General features: G+C 38.2%; 2 protein-coding genes across 4 annotated transcripts; both read left to right on the top strand.

Annotated features, from left to right (window-relative positions):
* Positions 1-1,839: 1,839 nt before the first annotated feature.
* On the top strand, positions 1,840-7,044 carry LOC133734057 (uncharacterized). Its single transcript, XM_062161714.1, has 6 exons — positions 1,840-2,087; positions 4,885-5,010; positions 5,106-5,299; positions 5,813-5,897; positions 6,395-6,460; positions 6,546-7,044. Exons 2-6 carry the CDS (start codon positions 4,927-4,929, stop codon positions 6,636-6,638), a joined length of 522 nt encoding a protein of 173 aa, XP_062017698.1. The 5' UTR covers positions 1,840-2,087; positions 4,885-4,926; the 3' UTR covers positions 6,639-7,044.
* Positions 7,045-7,400: 356 nt separating this feature from the next.
* On the top strand, positions 7,401-12,203 carry LOC133733606 (uncharacterized). Of its 3 annotated transcripts, XM_062161247.1 has the most exons (4): positions 7,434-7,558; positions 7,635-7,725; positions 9,139-9,315; positions 11,831-12,203. In XM_062161247.1, the coding sequence occupies exons 3-4, from the start codon at positions 9,154-9,156 to the stop codon at positions 11,996-11,998; spliced, it is 330 nt and encodes a 109-aa protein (XP_062017231.1). In that variant the 5' UTR covers positions 7,434-7,558; positions 7,635-7,725; positions 9,139-9,153; the 3' UTR covers positions 11,999-12,203. The 3 variants fall into 3 exon arrangements, with proteins under 3 accessions (XP_062017229.1, XP_062017230.1, XP_062017231.1); XM_062161245.1 differs by lacking the exon at positions 7,635-7,725 and having other exon boundaries at positions 7,401-7,558; XM_062161246.1 differs by lacking the exon at positions 7,635-7,725 and having other exon boundaries at positions 7,407-7,562.
* Positions 12,204-12,422: the final 219 nt, after the last annotated feature.

The raw sequence follows: 12,422 nt of genomic DNA, 5'->3' as shown, positions 1-12,422 counted from the left end.
GGATTATATTGCTGGTTTTAATGTGCATGGGTGCATGCATGCAATAGGTGTTGTCGTGTTGATATGAAACAACTGAGGTGTTTCTTATCTTCAGGAAGTGGTTTGACTTGCTGTTTCGAGACTTCCATCCGCATGAAGGTGCCCGGGGAAGAGAGCGCAAGCTGCGTCTGAGGCGATATCTGTTCGAAAGCTACTGGAGGCTACCAGTGAGCCTGCCGGGATTGTCGCTGGGAGGAAAGTCATGCCACCAGGAGGTAGGAGCCGCTGCTGTGATGAGGCACCGATAGGAGCTGCTGGGAGGAGCTGCTAGGTTGACTGCCGGGATGAGTTGGATACCGGGCGGTACTATGAGGAGAAGTTGACGTGATATAAGGATGTTGGGAGCTGTCGGGATGTGTAGTGGATACCGGGCGGTATGTTGACCAAGATGAGGTCACTCAAGTACCGGATGGCTCATAGTACCGGGTGGCTAGAGTACCGGATGGCTCGTTGGAGGCTTGGGGAGGGAGGTGGGGTGTCTTGCATGTACCCATGTACCTGATGACTTGTGGTACCCGTACATGACTCTTTGCTCAAGGTCGGAGGCTCGTACCCTAACTCCTAGGGGCCCTCTTCTAGCGCCAATGTTTCTACTGAAGAATACGGAACGGGAACTATGTGTGGATCATGATGGGGAGAGAGAGAGAGATAACACCGCATGTATAGTGGTTCACCTTGCTCTTGAGGCAAGGCTACGTCCACTTAGAGATTCTACTATGAGTGAGGTCAAGTGACCTTTGTAGTGATACAAGTATAGGGATCATGGATCCATCCTCTCTAAGAAGGAGAGGACTTCCCTTTATAGCTAAGGGAAGTCCCACTCTATTTACATATCCTCGATGTGGGACAATAATACATATATTGCTTCTCTTGAAGCCTCTTGGAGAGCATGGGAGGGTGGCCTCCTGACTAGATATCGGCCGACCTCCACCATGGCAACGTAGCTCGGGTGTCGGTCTACCGGATGCATGCCATAGGCGGGGCTAGCCATGCTGCGGGGCCCACCTATGAGGTCGTTGATTATGCTTGGCGGTATGTAATATAGGTGGTATGTACAGTGGGATAGTTTGTGACAAGGTTTCGCGTTTTCAAGAAATAATGGCAACAACATTGTGGGTTTGTCCAGTTTGGTGATTCTCACTATTTGTGGTTTGTAATCTGTGATCTTAGCTCATTTTCCTTGTAGATGGTCATTTGGTGGTTATTGGCAACAGATTTGTAAGTTATTAATGTTACACATATTTTCTTCAAAAAAAAAAATATATTACACATATTTATGTAATTTAGTAATATGTCTAAATTGGTCATTCTACAAACTCACAGCACTTTTAGTTTTAAGTTTACTAAATATTATGCCACTGTTTTTAACACTCACAGCACTTATAAAAGCTCAGTTTTACCAAACGCCCAACTGTTTTGCTTTTCAGCCCATTATTTTCAAAAATAAGCAAAAGCCGACTTTTCTCAGGACTAGTTTGAGATTGCTTTGACTTTTAGAAAAAACTGCTGCTGCTGTGTTATGAGAATAATCAGCTGTGAATTAAAACAGTTTTGTGTTTGGTAAATAATATTTTTAAAAGTGCTGTCAGTACATAAAACAACTGCACAGTGTGTTTTGATCCACATCAGCTTCTAAAAGTAACCTTTAGGCTGCTTCTAAAATCTGCTGCCAATAACCTATAACTTTCAATTAAAGCTGTTTTTTATTTATTTACCAAACACAATCAAATCTAGAATTTTGAACAAAAACTGATTTTTTTTATAAGCGAAGCAATCCCAAACGGGACCTTAGAAGCCCGGACCAAACACTCCCTTAAACAGTGACAAACGGACGCCCCAAGGTAATCTTGAGTTGGAAAGGAAGAAACTGATTCTAGTATGTGCCTCCTCTCGTAGGCAATTTCTTCAAGCAAATTCAAAGCTCCTGAGCTCTCATACAATTCACGGCAGTAGATAAGCTTCTTCTTCCTCAATTCTAGTAGCTGTAATATGATCAAGTGATGATGGAGCCGATCATGAACTAAGGGTTTTGTTGCGGACGCTGATCCGTAAGTCTTCCCTTTCATTTCAATTCGGATCAGCAGCTACGTTCCTCTTATTTGTTTGCTCTTAATTTATGGATTCTTTCTGTGTGTTTAAGAATTTACCCAGATTCAATTGCTTTGCATTTGGATTCCATTCCTAATTTAACAATTTTGATTAGTTTGACATGGAAAATTCTGTGTGTTTAAACTCTAAGAACACGTCTCATAGTTGAAAAGGAAATTTTTTTTTTTTTTCTTGAGTGAAGAAAATTTATGAAATACCTGTTCAATTGATTATAGGAAACAGGAATTGATTATGTTTGATCACTTAATGTCCACTTGCTGTCCTGCATTACTACACACCGGGTTTGTTTTGCTGAGAATTTGTATGAGGTGAAAAGAGTCGTATACAATTGCCTCGTAGTTTAGACTCTGAGTGTTTTGTTGGTATTAGTGGGTCTTTCCCAAAGTCAGAAGCCTAACAAGGCACATTTGCAAGCCTCAAGAGGCCGATCAAATCACTTTCTTCTTTCTGATGGAAACCAATTTACCATAATGGGAATGTGATTCGTACCAATGACCGCCTACCAGCTTGACAGCAAGAGTCTACCTCAACATATATTTTCTGAACTTTTATATCTGCATAACTTTTAAGCCAAAGAGATCCCCTGAAGTTCTGTGACTACAATTTCACCAACTCCGAGATTAGTAGTAAAACCGCCTCTCCATCTGCCACTACTCTCCTAAATAACTCCACCAGCTGCAATATGCTGATTCAAAACTTCTTCTTGAGCCAGTTTAGCTAAATTGGTGGGAGGAGGAGACCGTCCAAGGAGAACTTCAGATCTAGGAAAATTGCAAACAGAAGGTCTCTTAGCATCCAACCATTAAGGATGATAGAAGAGGATTCTTCTGTTCATTACATATTCATATCATTAGCTTTTAATCAGTAGGTGAATAGCCTTCCTTGAGACATCAGCCAAATGAATGCTTTAATCTGGGGAGGAATCTTCATATTCCAGATGAAATGCCGCTAAGAACACAAAGAGTAGTCTGTTCATTACATACTTCAAACATTGGCTTCAGTGAAATTTCCATATCGGGAGGGATACAAGTATAAATTCATCCCTGCCAAAACCTGTAGGAAGACTAATAATCCTCCACTCAATCTCATCATCCAGTGAGCTCATCAACTTAGGAACAATTGATGGTTATTCACCAGATAAGGAGCCAAGCATTCTTCCAAGTTCAAATATTCAAAATGAGTAGAGATCAAGTTGATCACAGGTTCACAATCAATTTGAGTCTCTCCAAAACTTAATTTAGGGCATTATTCATGACAGCAAACTTCTAGGCCATTTAAAGGTGCAAACTCTGTCCCATCTTACTAGGTGAGGCCTAGAATGAGATGTAGCATTACGCCAGAGGCTTGACTTAAAGAACCTCATAGGTTCCAGTTGTTAAGTTTCGCGTTTTAAATAATACTTGTGAGTCGAAGTTGCTTCATATTTCTATAATAAGGCTATATTTGTTTGAACTGAATTAGTTTCTGAAAAAATTGCCCAGGTCACTAATATTGTAGTTTTGTTTTGAAAAAATAAAATCCTTTCAGTTAAAATAAGGTCCTGGAAAGAAAGTTCTATTCAGAAAAGTTTCTGGATATTTGCAGCTAATTCTACCAAGCATAATAACATTGTCTAGGTACCATCAGCAGTTAATTCTCTCAAAGGGAAGTTCACTAGAAATAGTTTCCTTAAAACTCGACTTTATGTAGAGACAAATGGAGCTCAAGTTATTTCTGCATCTTTTCCAAGATTAGAAACTAAAACAGGATATGGTATGTAGCAATGAAAGTAAATTATGCTTTTACTAAAGATTGTTGTTAGGAAGGAGGGATATAGTGAGTTCCAAGTTTAATATGCTTCTATATCTTGTGTGATAACTATACCATCGTTAGGAACTTAGGATGAGTACTAGTGATTCTCTCTTTTGGGATTTTGGGAGTTTGAATGACCTACAAGTTCTGGAGTTTTTGTCCTTAACTTCAAAGCTTGTGAACGTTGTGCCGGTCTCATCGAAAGAAAAGGTGGATTTGGAGGCTTTGGTTTATTTTCGGTTTTGATGAATTTAATATCTTATGGGGCAGAGTTTTTTTTTGGGCTTCTCTATGGGCGTCAATTGCTTCAGCTTTTAGAAATAGTTAATTTTTTGCTATTTACATAGATGCCTGCTCCAGTTAGTTAACTAATTGTTTTATTGTTCTCTGGTTGGGGTTCCTTGTTCTGTTCAGTGGATCTCTTTTCCACTTCTCTGTAATGGTATACATATTTTTTTTCCAATAAAATTTTGTTTGGTATCATAAATAAAATAAATCCCAACTTTCAGGAGATCGATGTATCAAAAATAATACTTCCATGGGAATAAATTTACTTATATTGTTTTAGCAGGTTATATATTTTACATATCTTGTTCACTGAAGTTACATTTAATTAAAGCTATCCTCAGAGTACAACTTCTCATGCCCCTGTTTTGAACTTATAAAACTTGTTTCTCTTCTTTTTTGAACTAGGATTCACAAAAACTTTATTGACATAATTTTTGTTTTTGAAAGAAACAGTCTAAATAAGCTTTAATATATAAATGGTTGGTATAGGAAATTAAGGTCTATTTGTTAAGGAAAAATAATATTGTCATAAATTCTAGGCTGTGGGGCTAAGCCTGAACCCTGAGTGATTTCCTTTTTCACTGGTTATTTATGGCCTGCCCAAATTTAAGGGGTCAAGCTGGTCCATCTGACATTGTCTTCCTGCTACTTTTTCAGATTCTGCTAGGGTAAGTCCTATAGAGAGGCATAGAGAGAGAGATGGCAAATCAAGGTGCAAAAAAGCGCAAGGAAGAGAATGCTCGGCACATGGCAAATATACGTCGCCTGATTGTGGCCTGCAATGTAGGCTTTGGTTGAGTGTAGTATAAATTAATGTTATATGTTAAATTTTATGTTAAGCAGAGTGATGTTGATGCTCGGTTGGTGACTTGATGTAGGTGATTTATGTGGTAGTAAGGATGCTCATCTTCCATTCTACTTTTACCTGGAAAAACTGGGTTGCTTTGCTGCTGACATCTGTAATTTATTATATTCCCTATCAACAACTTGCCCAAATGGCAAATCCTTCTTATGCTGATGATGGCGAACTTCTAGACGGCGGATTTGATATGACCACTGGTGGAGTGTGTGGGTATATCCTTCCAATCAATGATTTCTTATAATTTACAAGAGCTTTATTATTCTCATACACTGCTACATGAGGTAGGATAGGGCCATGGATTTGGATAAGCATACTCTGTTGTGCTCTTTTCTCTTGGGGTCCTTAATTATGTATGATAAATAAGTGCTTAAATGAAAGTTAATTTACATTCAGCACTGGGAGCAGGTAGCTTTTATTTTTATATATTTGTTGTTTGGCAGTTGGATACAGTGTTTCATCTCACAGATGTCAAATGAATTAGTAGACCTTATAATTCATTGTTTTCTTATGCAACACCACTGACGTGTAATAATTAACAATCTAGGCACTTTACAAGCTGTAGAAATGAAATATGTATTGTGTGTTTATAATACCATGCTTATTGGGTTATGTAGTCAACACACACACACACACACACACACACAAATAAAAGTGCACACGCAGGCTTATCCGCTTATGCGTTTATTGTAAAATCTTGACTTTTGGGTTTGTCATACTTTTCAGCTATTTACATGACGTAATCTACATTACAAGCTTCGTGCAAGTCATGTCCATAATCTCTGGAAAATTTTGGTATACGTATCTGCTGGTAAGATCTGATTAACCAATTTTCTTGTAATCCTGCACTCACATGCTTTTAATAGATTTGTGCTTGTATGTTTGTCAAAGACGTGGAGGATAGACAGTATGCTATACTTGCTTCAACTTAATAGAAAATTACTTGGTTTAGTTGGTCATGTATCCCATGTTGCACAGTCTCTTGGGCTTTTGTGGGGTTAAATTTGCCCAACAAAACAGTTGATGGATGAGTAAGTGCACTGATGTTCGTCCTTAGCAACTTTGTTGTTCTAGGACCTTCGTCTGATGGCTTTAGAAGGTGTCCCTAGAACATTCTCACAGTTAGGAAGGATAGGTTGATGAAATATGCACTGAAGAATATATGGACAGTTTAAGGATTGGAGAAGGTTGCATATGCCTATGGGAGGAGTTTTTTGTTTTTAATTTTAATTTCTTAGTTTTTTCATATATGTTGATCAGAGATTTTGGCAATGACGTCTTTGGATACACTCTGCTTATGGTTTCCAGATACCAGGTTTTGGAGCATACAAATCATTTGGTTTCTTTAGAGGATTTATGTCCCAAAGTTCAGAGGTAACCTCTTTTAGTATTTGGATGACGGTAAAGTTTATATATTTGCTATATTCTGTATGATTCGGTAAAGCAAATTTGTAATTAGGGAGGCTTGGAGGATGAAAAGACACGAAAGAAGAGGGAAAAGATGGAGAAGAAGGCTTCAAGAGCCCAGTTTGTCAAGACAAGAAAAAGATGAGTTCTCTTGAAATTTGATACAGCTTCTTCAGACCCAGGGAAAGTGTGACTATGGATTGTCTGCTGCAGTAGTAAGAAGCAAATCTTGTTAGTTCCATGTTCCCAAGTGTGCTGCATCCATACTGTCCCTTAGCCAAAACACAACTATGGGAGATTCCACATTTATATGAGGAAGATAATGCGTTTTTGATGTTAACTTTAGGAGAGAAGTCTGGTGGAGTAGTACTAACCGGCATGGTTACATCAACATACATTGTTAAATGTGATGCAAACATATTGTAAAAGCAAACTCAGAGTCTGTTGGCCAGAGCCTGAGATCCTATTTATGTAACCTGTGTTGCTGAGTATTGACAAAAGTCAAAAACTAGATGCAGAATTGCGCAATAGAATGAGACCATTTGATGGAACTTGGCTTTCACTTGATTAGTGTAATTTCGTTCAATATTCTGAACGTCTTATGCCATGGAAAGAAGATGCATTCTCATGCGTCTCACTAGAACATTAAAATGAGTCGGAAATATACTAGTGATATTCGAACTCATGTCTTTGGCCACGGTCTTGGTTTATAGAGTTATCAACAACAGGTTATTATAGCTCACTGACAATTCGTGTCACAATTTACAAGATTATTAAAATTAGAACATTTCAAAATGAAGGTGGAATGTAAAAGATATTATTTACTCAACGGGTGTAAAACTGTAAGTAAAGTAAAATTTTGTAAGGTAGGAACTAGGTAAAGTCACAAGGATTTTCTCATATGTAAGACTTGGCCTACAGCATGACTTCAAATAGGAAGGTCGCCTTTCTCCAAGCCAATTCAAAACTTGCAAAAGAAATATTCTTGTCGTACCCAATTCACAGTAATGATGGAGTCTTGGGGCCGATCATGATATCGGGGTTTTGTTGCCGACGCCAATCTCTGTAAGTAAGTCGTACCTTTCATTTCCATATGTAGTTGCATACTGATTCAATTGGATTCTGTGTAAATCAAATGCAGAGCTCATAGCTAAGCCTGATTCAATTGACCTGGACCTAAAGAACAAGCCTCATAGTCTTATTGAATATCCTGTTTCATTCATAATCCCAAGGTGCAATTTGATTATCTTCTCTTGTTGTTTGATTTACTTAAGACTGGACACTGGTTTTGTGGCTGCTGTGAAAATCGGATCATAATTGGCGGCTGCTTTAGACTTTTAATCTCTTTTTCTTTGGTATTAGTGAGCCAAATCAAATCCTTCTCAGTAAACCTTGGCAATCCCAATCCTTCTCACTATGGTTTTGCTCCCATGTGGTCTGGGTTTCAAACATCCTCAACCTACCTACTTAGCTATTTCCTATGGTTTTGTGCCCCTCCTAAACATTGTCGGGTTCGGCAGGAGGTCCCAGTTTCTATCCTGGTCTGCACAACTTCACCAACTCCAAGACCAGGAGAAAAGTCGACCATCCATTTACCACTACTGTCCGGAATATAACTCCACCAGCTTCAATATGCCCATTCAAAGTTTGTTAGGCCCTCAACATTAAGATTAATTGGTGGGAGGAGGAGACCGTCCAGTTACAGCTCTGCATCTAGGAAGGTTGCTAACTGAAGGTTTATTAGTTATTACCATCCAAACCATAAGAAAAGGAAGTTAAGGATGATAGAAGTGGAGTCCGGGTAATTACATGTTTCAAATCATTAGCATTAAATCAGAAGAGTCTTGTCTTTAAATCAGCACGAGTAACCTGCCTTCCAAAATCAGCCGAGTGAGTTATTTGTCTGTTTCTCTAACGGTCTTCAATAGCTCCTTCTTCTGTCGACTCCTTCTCCACCTTGTTATATTTTCCTTTTTTCGCCCTTTCAATAAAAGCCGTTTGTTTTCCACAAAATTTCAGTTTTTAAAAGAGTATGGAGCCTGTGTGGAAAATTTTCAGTCCTTTAATCTTTTTCTTAAAATTTACAACACAGAAAATGTTCTTGACTTCGCGTTAACTTGGAAGTGTAGACTGATAGCAGAAAATTCCACCAAACACAAAAAGGCTCTCTAGCAGTGAAGCTAGGAATTCTATCAAAAGGAAGTTCACTAGAAAAACTTTCCTTAAAACTCTTCTTTATGTTGACTGTTAAACTTCAAAAACAGTTATTGCTATCGATACCTCTGCAGTTACTCGTAGATTCTTCAGTCATAGGTGATCTTGTACTAACTTGCAGGAGATTCAACAACCAGGTAGTCCCTACTCGGCGGGGTTCTAATGCTTTCTATATTGGAAGATTTTTGGGTCTTCCAATATCTCTCTTGTTCAGAAGGATAAAACACATTGCAATGGCCGTACATAAAAAGAACGAAATGAAATAAAGAAGACAAATGCAATTTGAGTTTGATTTCTGCATTTAATCTTGGAAAAGAAACCAGAACAACATATCTAGTGGAGTATAGAATGTAACTTATGCTTCGACTTTAAATTTTTGTTAGAAGGGAGGGATATAGTGAATTCCAAGTCTGATATTTGATGCTTGTCAGGTTTTGTAACTGTGAATGATGTCAAGACCAGTGTTGCTTGTTTTTCTGCTTGTTGTTCTCATAATCACTTCCCAGTTTGAGTGGAAGCAACAACTTGTCCCTGACCTTGATGCAACTCCAAGTATTTCCCAAAAGCCAAGTCAGAGCTCAAAGAGGGAAGAAGCTGTAAAAGAGAAGGTAATAAATATTCTTTTTTACTGTATTTTTCGCATTAATATTTGGGTTTTTATCATGGGCGGGTCTAAACTTTCTTGAACCGGATAAGATGGTACCCAAACTTTCAAAAGAATCAAAATGGTACCTGAACTTACAAAAACACGTCATTTAGGTACTTCTGTTAACTTTCCATCCTATACCCTATACCTTTTATTGAGAGCTCTCTATCGGTCTCTCCTCCATGCTCTTTTTCCTTTGCTTGAAGGATTTTAAATAAAAAGAAAAACAAAAGTATGTGGACTGTCTGTTTTGCCCTCAATTTTAACGGAGAGTGGATGAAGATTTGACGGAAGTACCTAAGTGAAGCGTTTTTGTAAGTTCAGGTACCTAATTGATCACTTTGAAAGTCTGGGTACTATTTTGTCCATTTCAAGAAAGTTTAGACCTCACTCATGATAATAACCCTTCTAGATAAGTTTTGGTTTAGAAATGTTAATGTTTATCGTGCAAAGTCTTTCTTTCTCGTTGTTTACGATGAGTTGCGTTTTTTTTTTTTTTTTGATAAATCTAGGTGCTAGAGCTCGTGCATATTACTTGAAACCAAAACTACATGATTTTCCTTAGAAGAAGAAGAAAACCACTTTGTATTCTTCTTTACTATATGGGAGATCTAATTCTTGCTATCAGCGTGGACAACTTCCATTCTCTGCATTAATTTTCAAACAAGCCAGAATCACCTTTGAGACCAGTGGAGTCTTACGGGAATACTTGCCAGTATTGTTAGCATGACTCTGAGTGGTTGCAAAGGGATTCAAATGTTGGACATGTATTTGCTTTGACTTTTCTTATATATTTTGGTGGTTGTTGGTTTGAGTGGATTGGTTAAAAGAGCATGGGACATGCAACTGATAGAAGCACTGAAAGTAGGAAGGGAAGGAGTGGAGATTTCTTATCTACAGTTTGCCAATGATGCAAACTTCTTTTCTTTCTGGGTTTATCAGAATTTGTGTGATTTACTAATGGTGAGTCTTTGTGTGTCTTCTGTGGGAATAAAATTAATAGAGAAAATTGTTCGTTACTCTGCAAGAGGTGAAAGTGATTGCTAACATAGATTTTGGGATGGTGTGGAAAATTGGCCTATCAAGAAATTGGGGCTGCCTTTGGGAGGCGCTCTTGGGATCCAGAGGTGGAAAACAGGGAAGATGGTTAGAGGGTCTAAAAAAGCTCTTTTGTAACTTCAGTCCAATCTGTTCTTACTTAGTAGTTTGCATCTATTAACTTTAGTCTCAAGCGAGGTGGCTAATATGTTTGATAGATTAATGAACAACATTTTTTTTTTTGGTGGTAAGGGGTGGAGAAAGGAAGAAGTAATCATTTGGGAGGTGGTTTCTTAAAAAGGAAGAAGAGAGGGGGTTTGGGGATGAGGAATAGGCTGAGGAAGGAAGAAGGGATCACTTAATCAATTGGGAGGTGGTTTCCTCAAATAAAGGAGAAAGGGGTTTGGGGGTGGGAAAATGGTGAAGAGGAATGCGGCTCTTCTTCGGAAGTGGTTATGGAGATGTGAGGAAGAAGGAGAGTCCCTGTGGTGGTACGCAGTCAGAAGTAAATATGTGCTACGTGCTAATGGCTGGATTCCAATATTGTGATCCAGGGTTCAAGCCGAAGCCCCTGGACAGCTCTCTCCCCATGAAGTAGTTCGTTTTCTGTTTGTTGCCATTTTCTAGTGGAAATTGGTGAAAGGGTAAGGTTTTGGGAAGAGAGATGGGTTGGGATACAACCTTTTTCCATTCTTATCCTTGTTTAATAACTTTACTATTGCTAGGATGTTAGGGAGCTTTTGTGCTTATTTCTCAGCTCGAGGACATATGAGAAGGTGGTTGTTGGAAGCTTCATGCGAATTTTCTTGTAAATCCTACTCAATGAAGTTGACCTACAACCCTATTTTGTGATTTGGAAGGCTAAAGTCCCTTCTAATTTAGAACAAAAGCAGCCTACTGAGAAGGGAAAGAATGGAGGGAGATAAATATAGAAGCTTGTGTCCACCTCAAAACAAGAGAAGTAGAACAAGAGAAGAGGAAGTTAGGTTAAACTCATTTTCTTTTGGCCAGTAAAGGTATTGGTGTCCTCAAAACAATTGCTTCCACGTAAATATTTCAAAACCCAAATGGTCAGGGTTATCTCTTTTCTTTTCTATTTTCTTTTATTATAGTGAAACTGCTTGGAATTTATGCATGTAAGTATATTAATAGATCTGATTTTAGAGATTGCTCATGAGTCTTATGACTAATGTTATGTTGGATTAGCCTGACTTGCATCTAATGGCTGGAATTGATATTAGTCAGACCAATGTACTTTGTTGTGGATAGAATGATAATGCAGGCTAGATGAGAGAAATGTTTTCTTGGTGTATCTGGAATTATTAATCCTATACCATCGCTTAGAGTTCATTCATCTTTTCAGTGAATTGACATTACATATATCAGTAGTTCTTTTATGACTTTCTTCGGTGCCTGAAATTTCATGTTTCTTGTTTTAGATCATATTATTGCAAGAAAAGAACATTAAGAGACTCAATGAGATTGTCCATAGCCTTAGGGAACAGTTGCGACGGTGTAAAAGCAAGAATGAGACAAGGCAGCACAGCGTAAGTTTCCTATCTGAACATGTTACAGAAATTGAACAACATCAGATATTCGAGGACTAGGTTGAGCCCGTGGAAGTATATGACTAATACTTGTAATATGTTTGACCTGTAAAACCTTAGTAGGCATTTGCTTTTTACCAATTCTCACAGTGAAATTCCATCTTGGCCAAGTATAGAATGGAAATTTACTTATGGTCAGGAGTCATTCAATTGTAAAGTACTAAAGTTATATCTGAAAGAAGCTTGTCACATTTTACTTCTTTTCCACTGATTGAAAGAAATGTGATGTCGACGGCATTACTTATGCAAATAAAGTTGTACTGTTCTTATGAGGATTTAATTTTAGGGTCCTTGACCCATAGCACCAAAATAGACTAAAATTAGTCCACTGACACCACCAACAAAATTTTGTTCGCACTAACCCCACTTGAAAGCTAAATGATGATTTTGGGCTCCAAAAAATTAAAAATCACAGGTTGCCACT

The sequence above is a fragment of the Rosa rugosa genome, chromosome 2 (genome assembly GCF_958449725.1).
Source record: "Rosa rugosa chromosome 2, drRosRugo1.1, whole genome shotgun sequence".
NCBI lineage: Eukaryota > Viridiplantae > Streptophyta > Magnoliopsida > Rosales > Rosaceae > Rosa > Rosa rugosa.
Note: the sequence above shows the minus strand (reverse complement) of the source record. Positions and strands in the feature narration are given on the sequence as shown.

Excerpts from the sequence above, each read along its gene's own strand:
- LOC133733606 (XM_062161245.1), top strand. The coding sequence starts at position 9,154 with ATGATGTCAAGACCAGTGTTGCTTGTTTTTCTGCTTGTTGTTCTCATA. Across the intron at positions 9,316-11,830 it reads AAGAAGCTGTAAAAGAGAAG|ATCATATTATTGCAAGAAAA; the intron begins GTAATAAATATT and ends TTCTTGTTTTAG.
- LOC133734057 (XM_062161714.1), top strand. The coding sequence starts at position 4,927 with ATGGCAAATCAAGGTGCAAAAAAGCGCAAGGAAGAGAATGCTCGGCAC. Across the intron at positions 5,300-5,812 it reads ACCACTGGTGGAGTGTGTGG|CTATTTACATGACGTAATCT; the intron begins GTATATCCTTCC and ends CATACTTTTCAG. Across the intron at positions 6,461-6,545 it reads TTATGTCCCAAAGTTCAGAG|GGAGGCTTGGAGGATGAAAA; the intron begins GTAACCTCTTTT and ends ATTTGTAATTAG.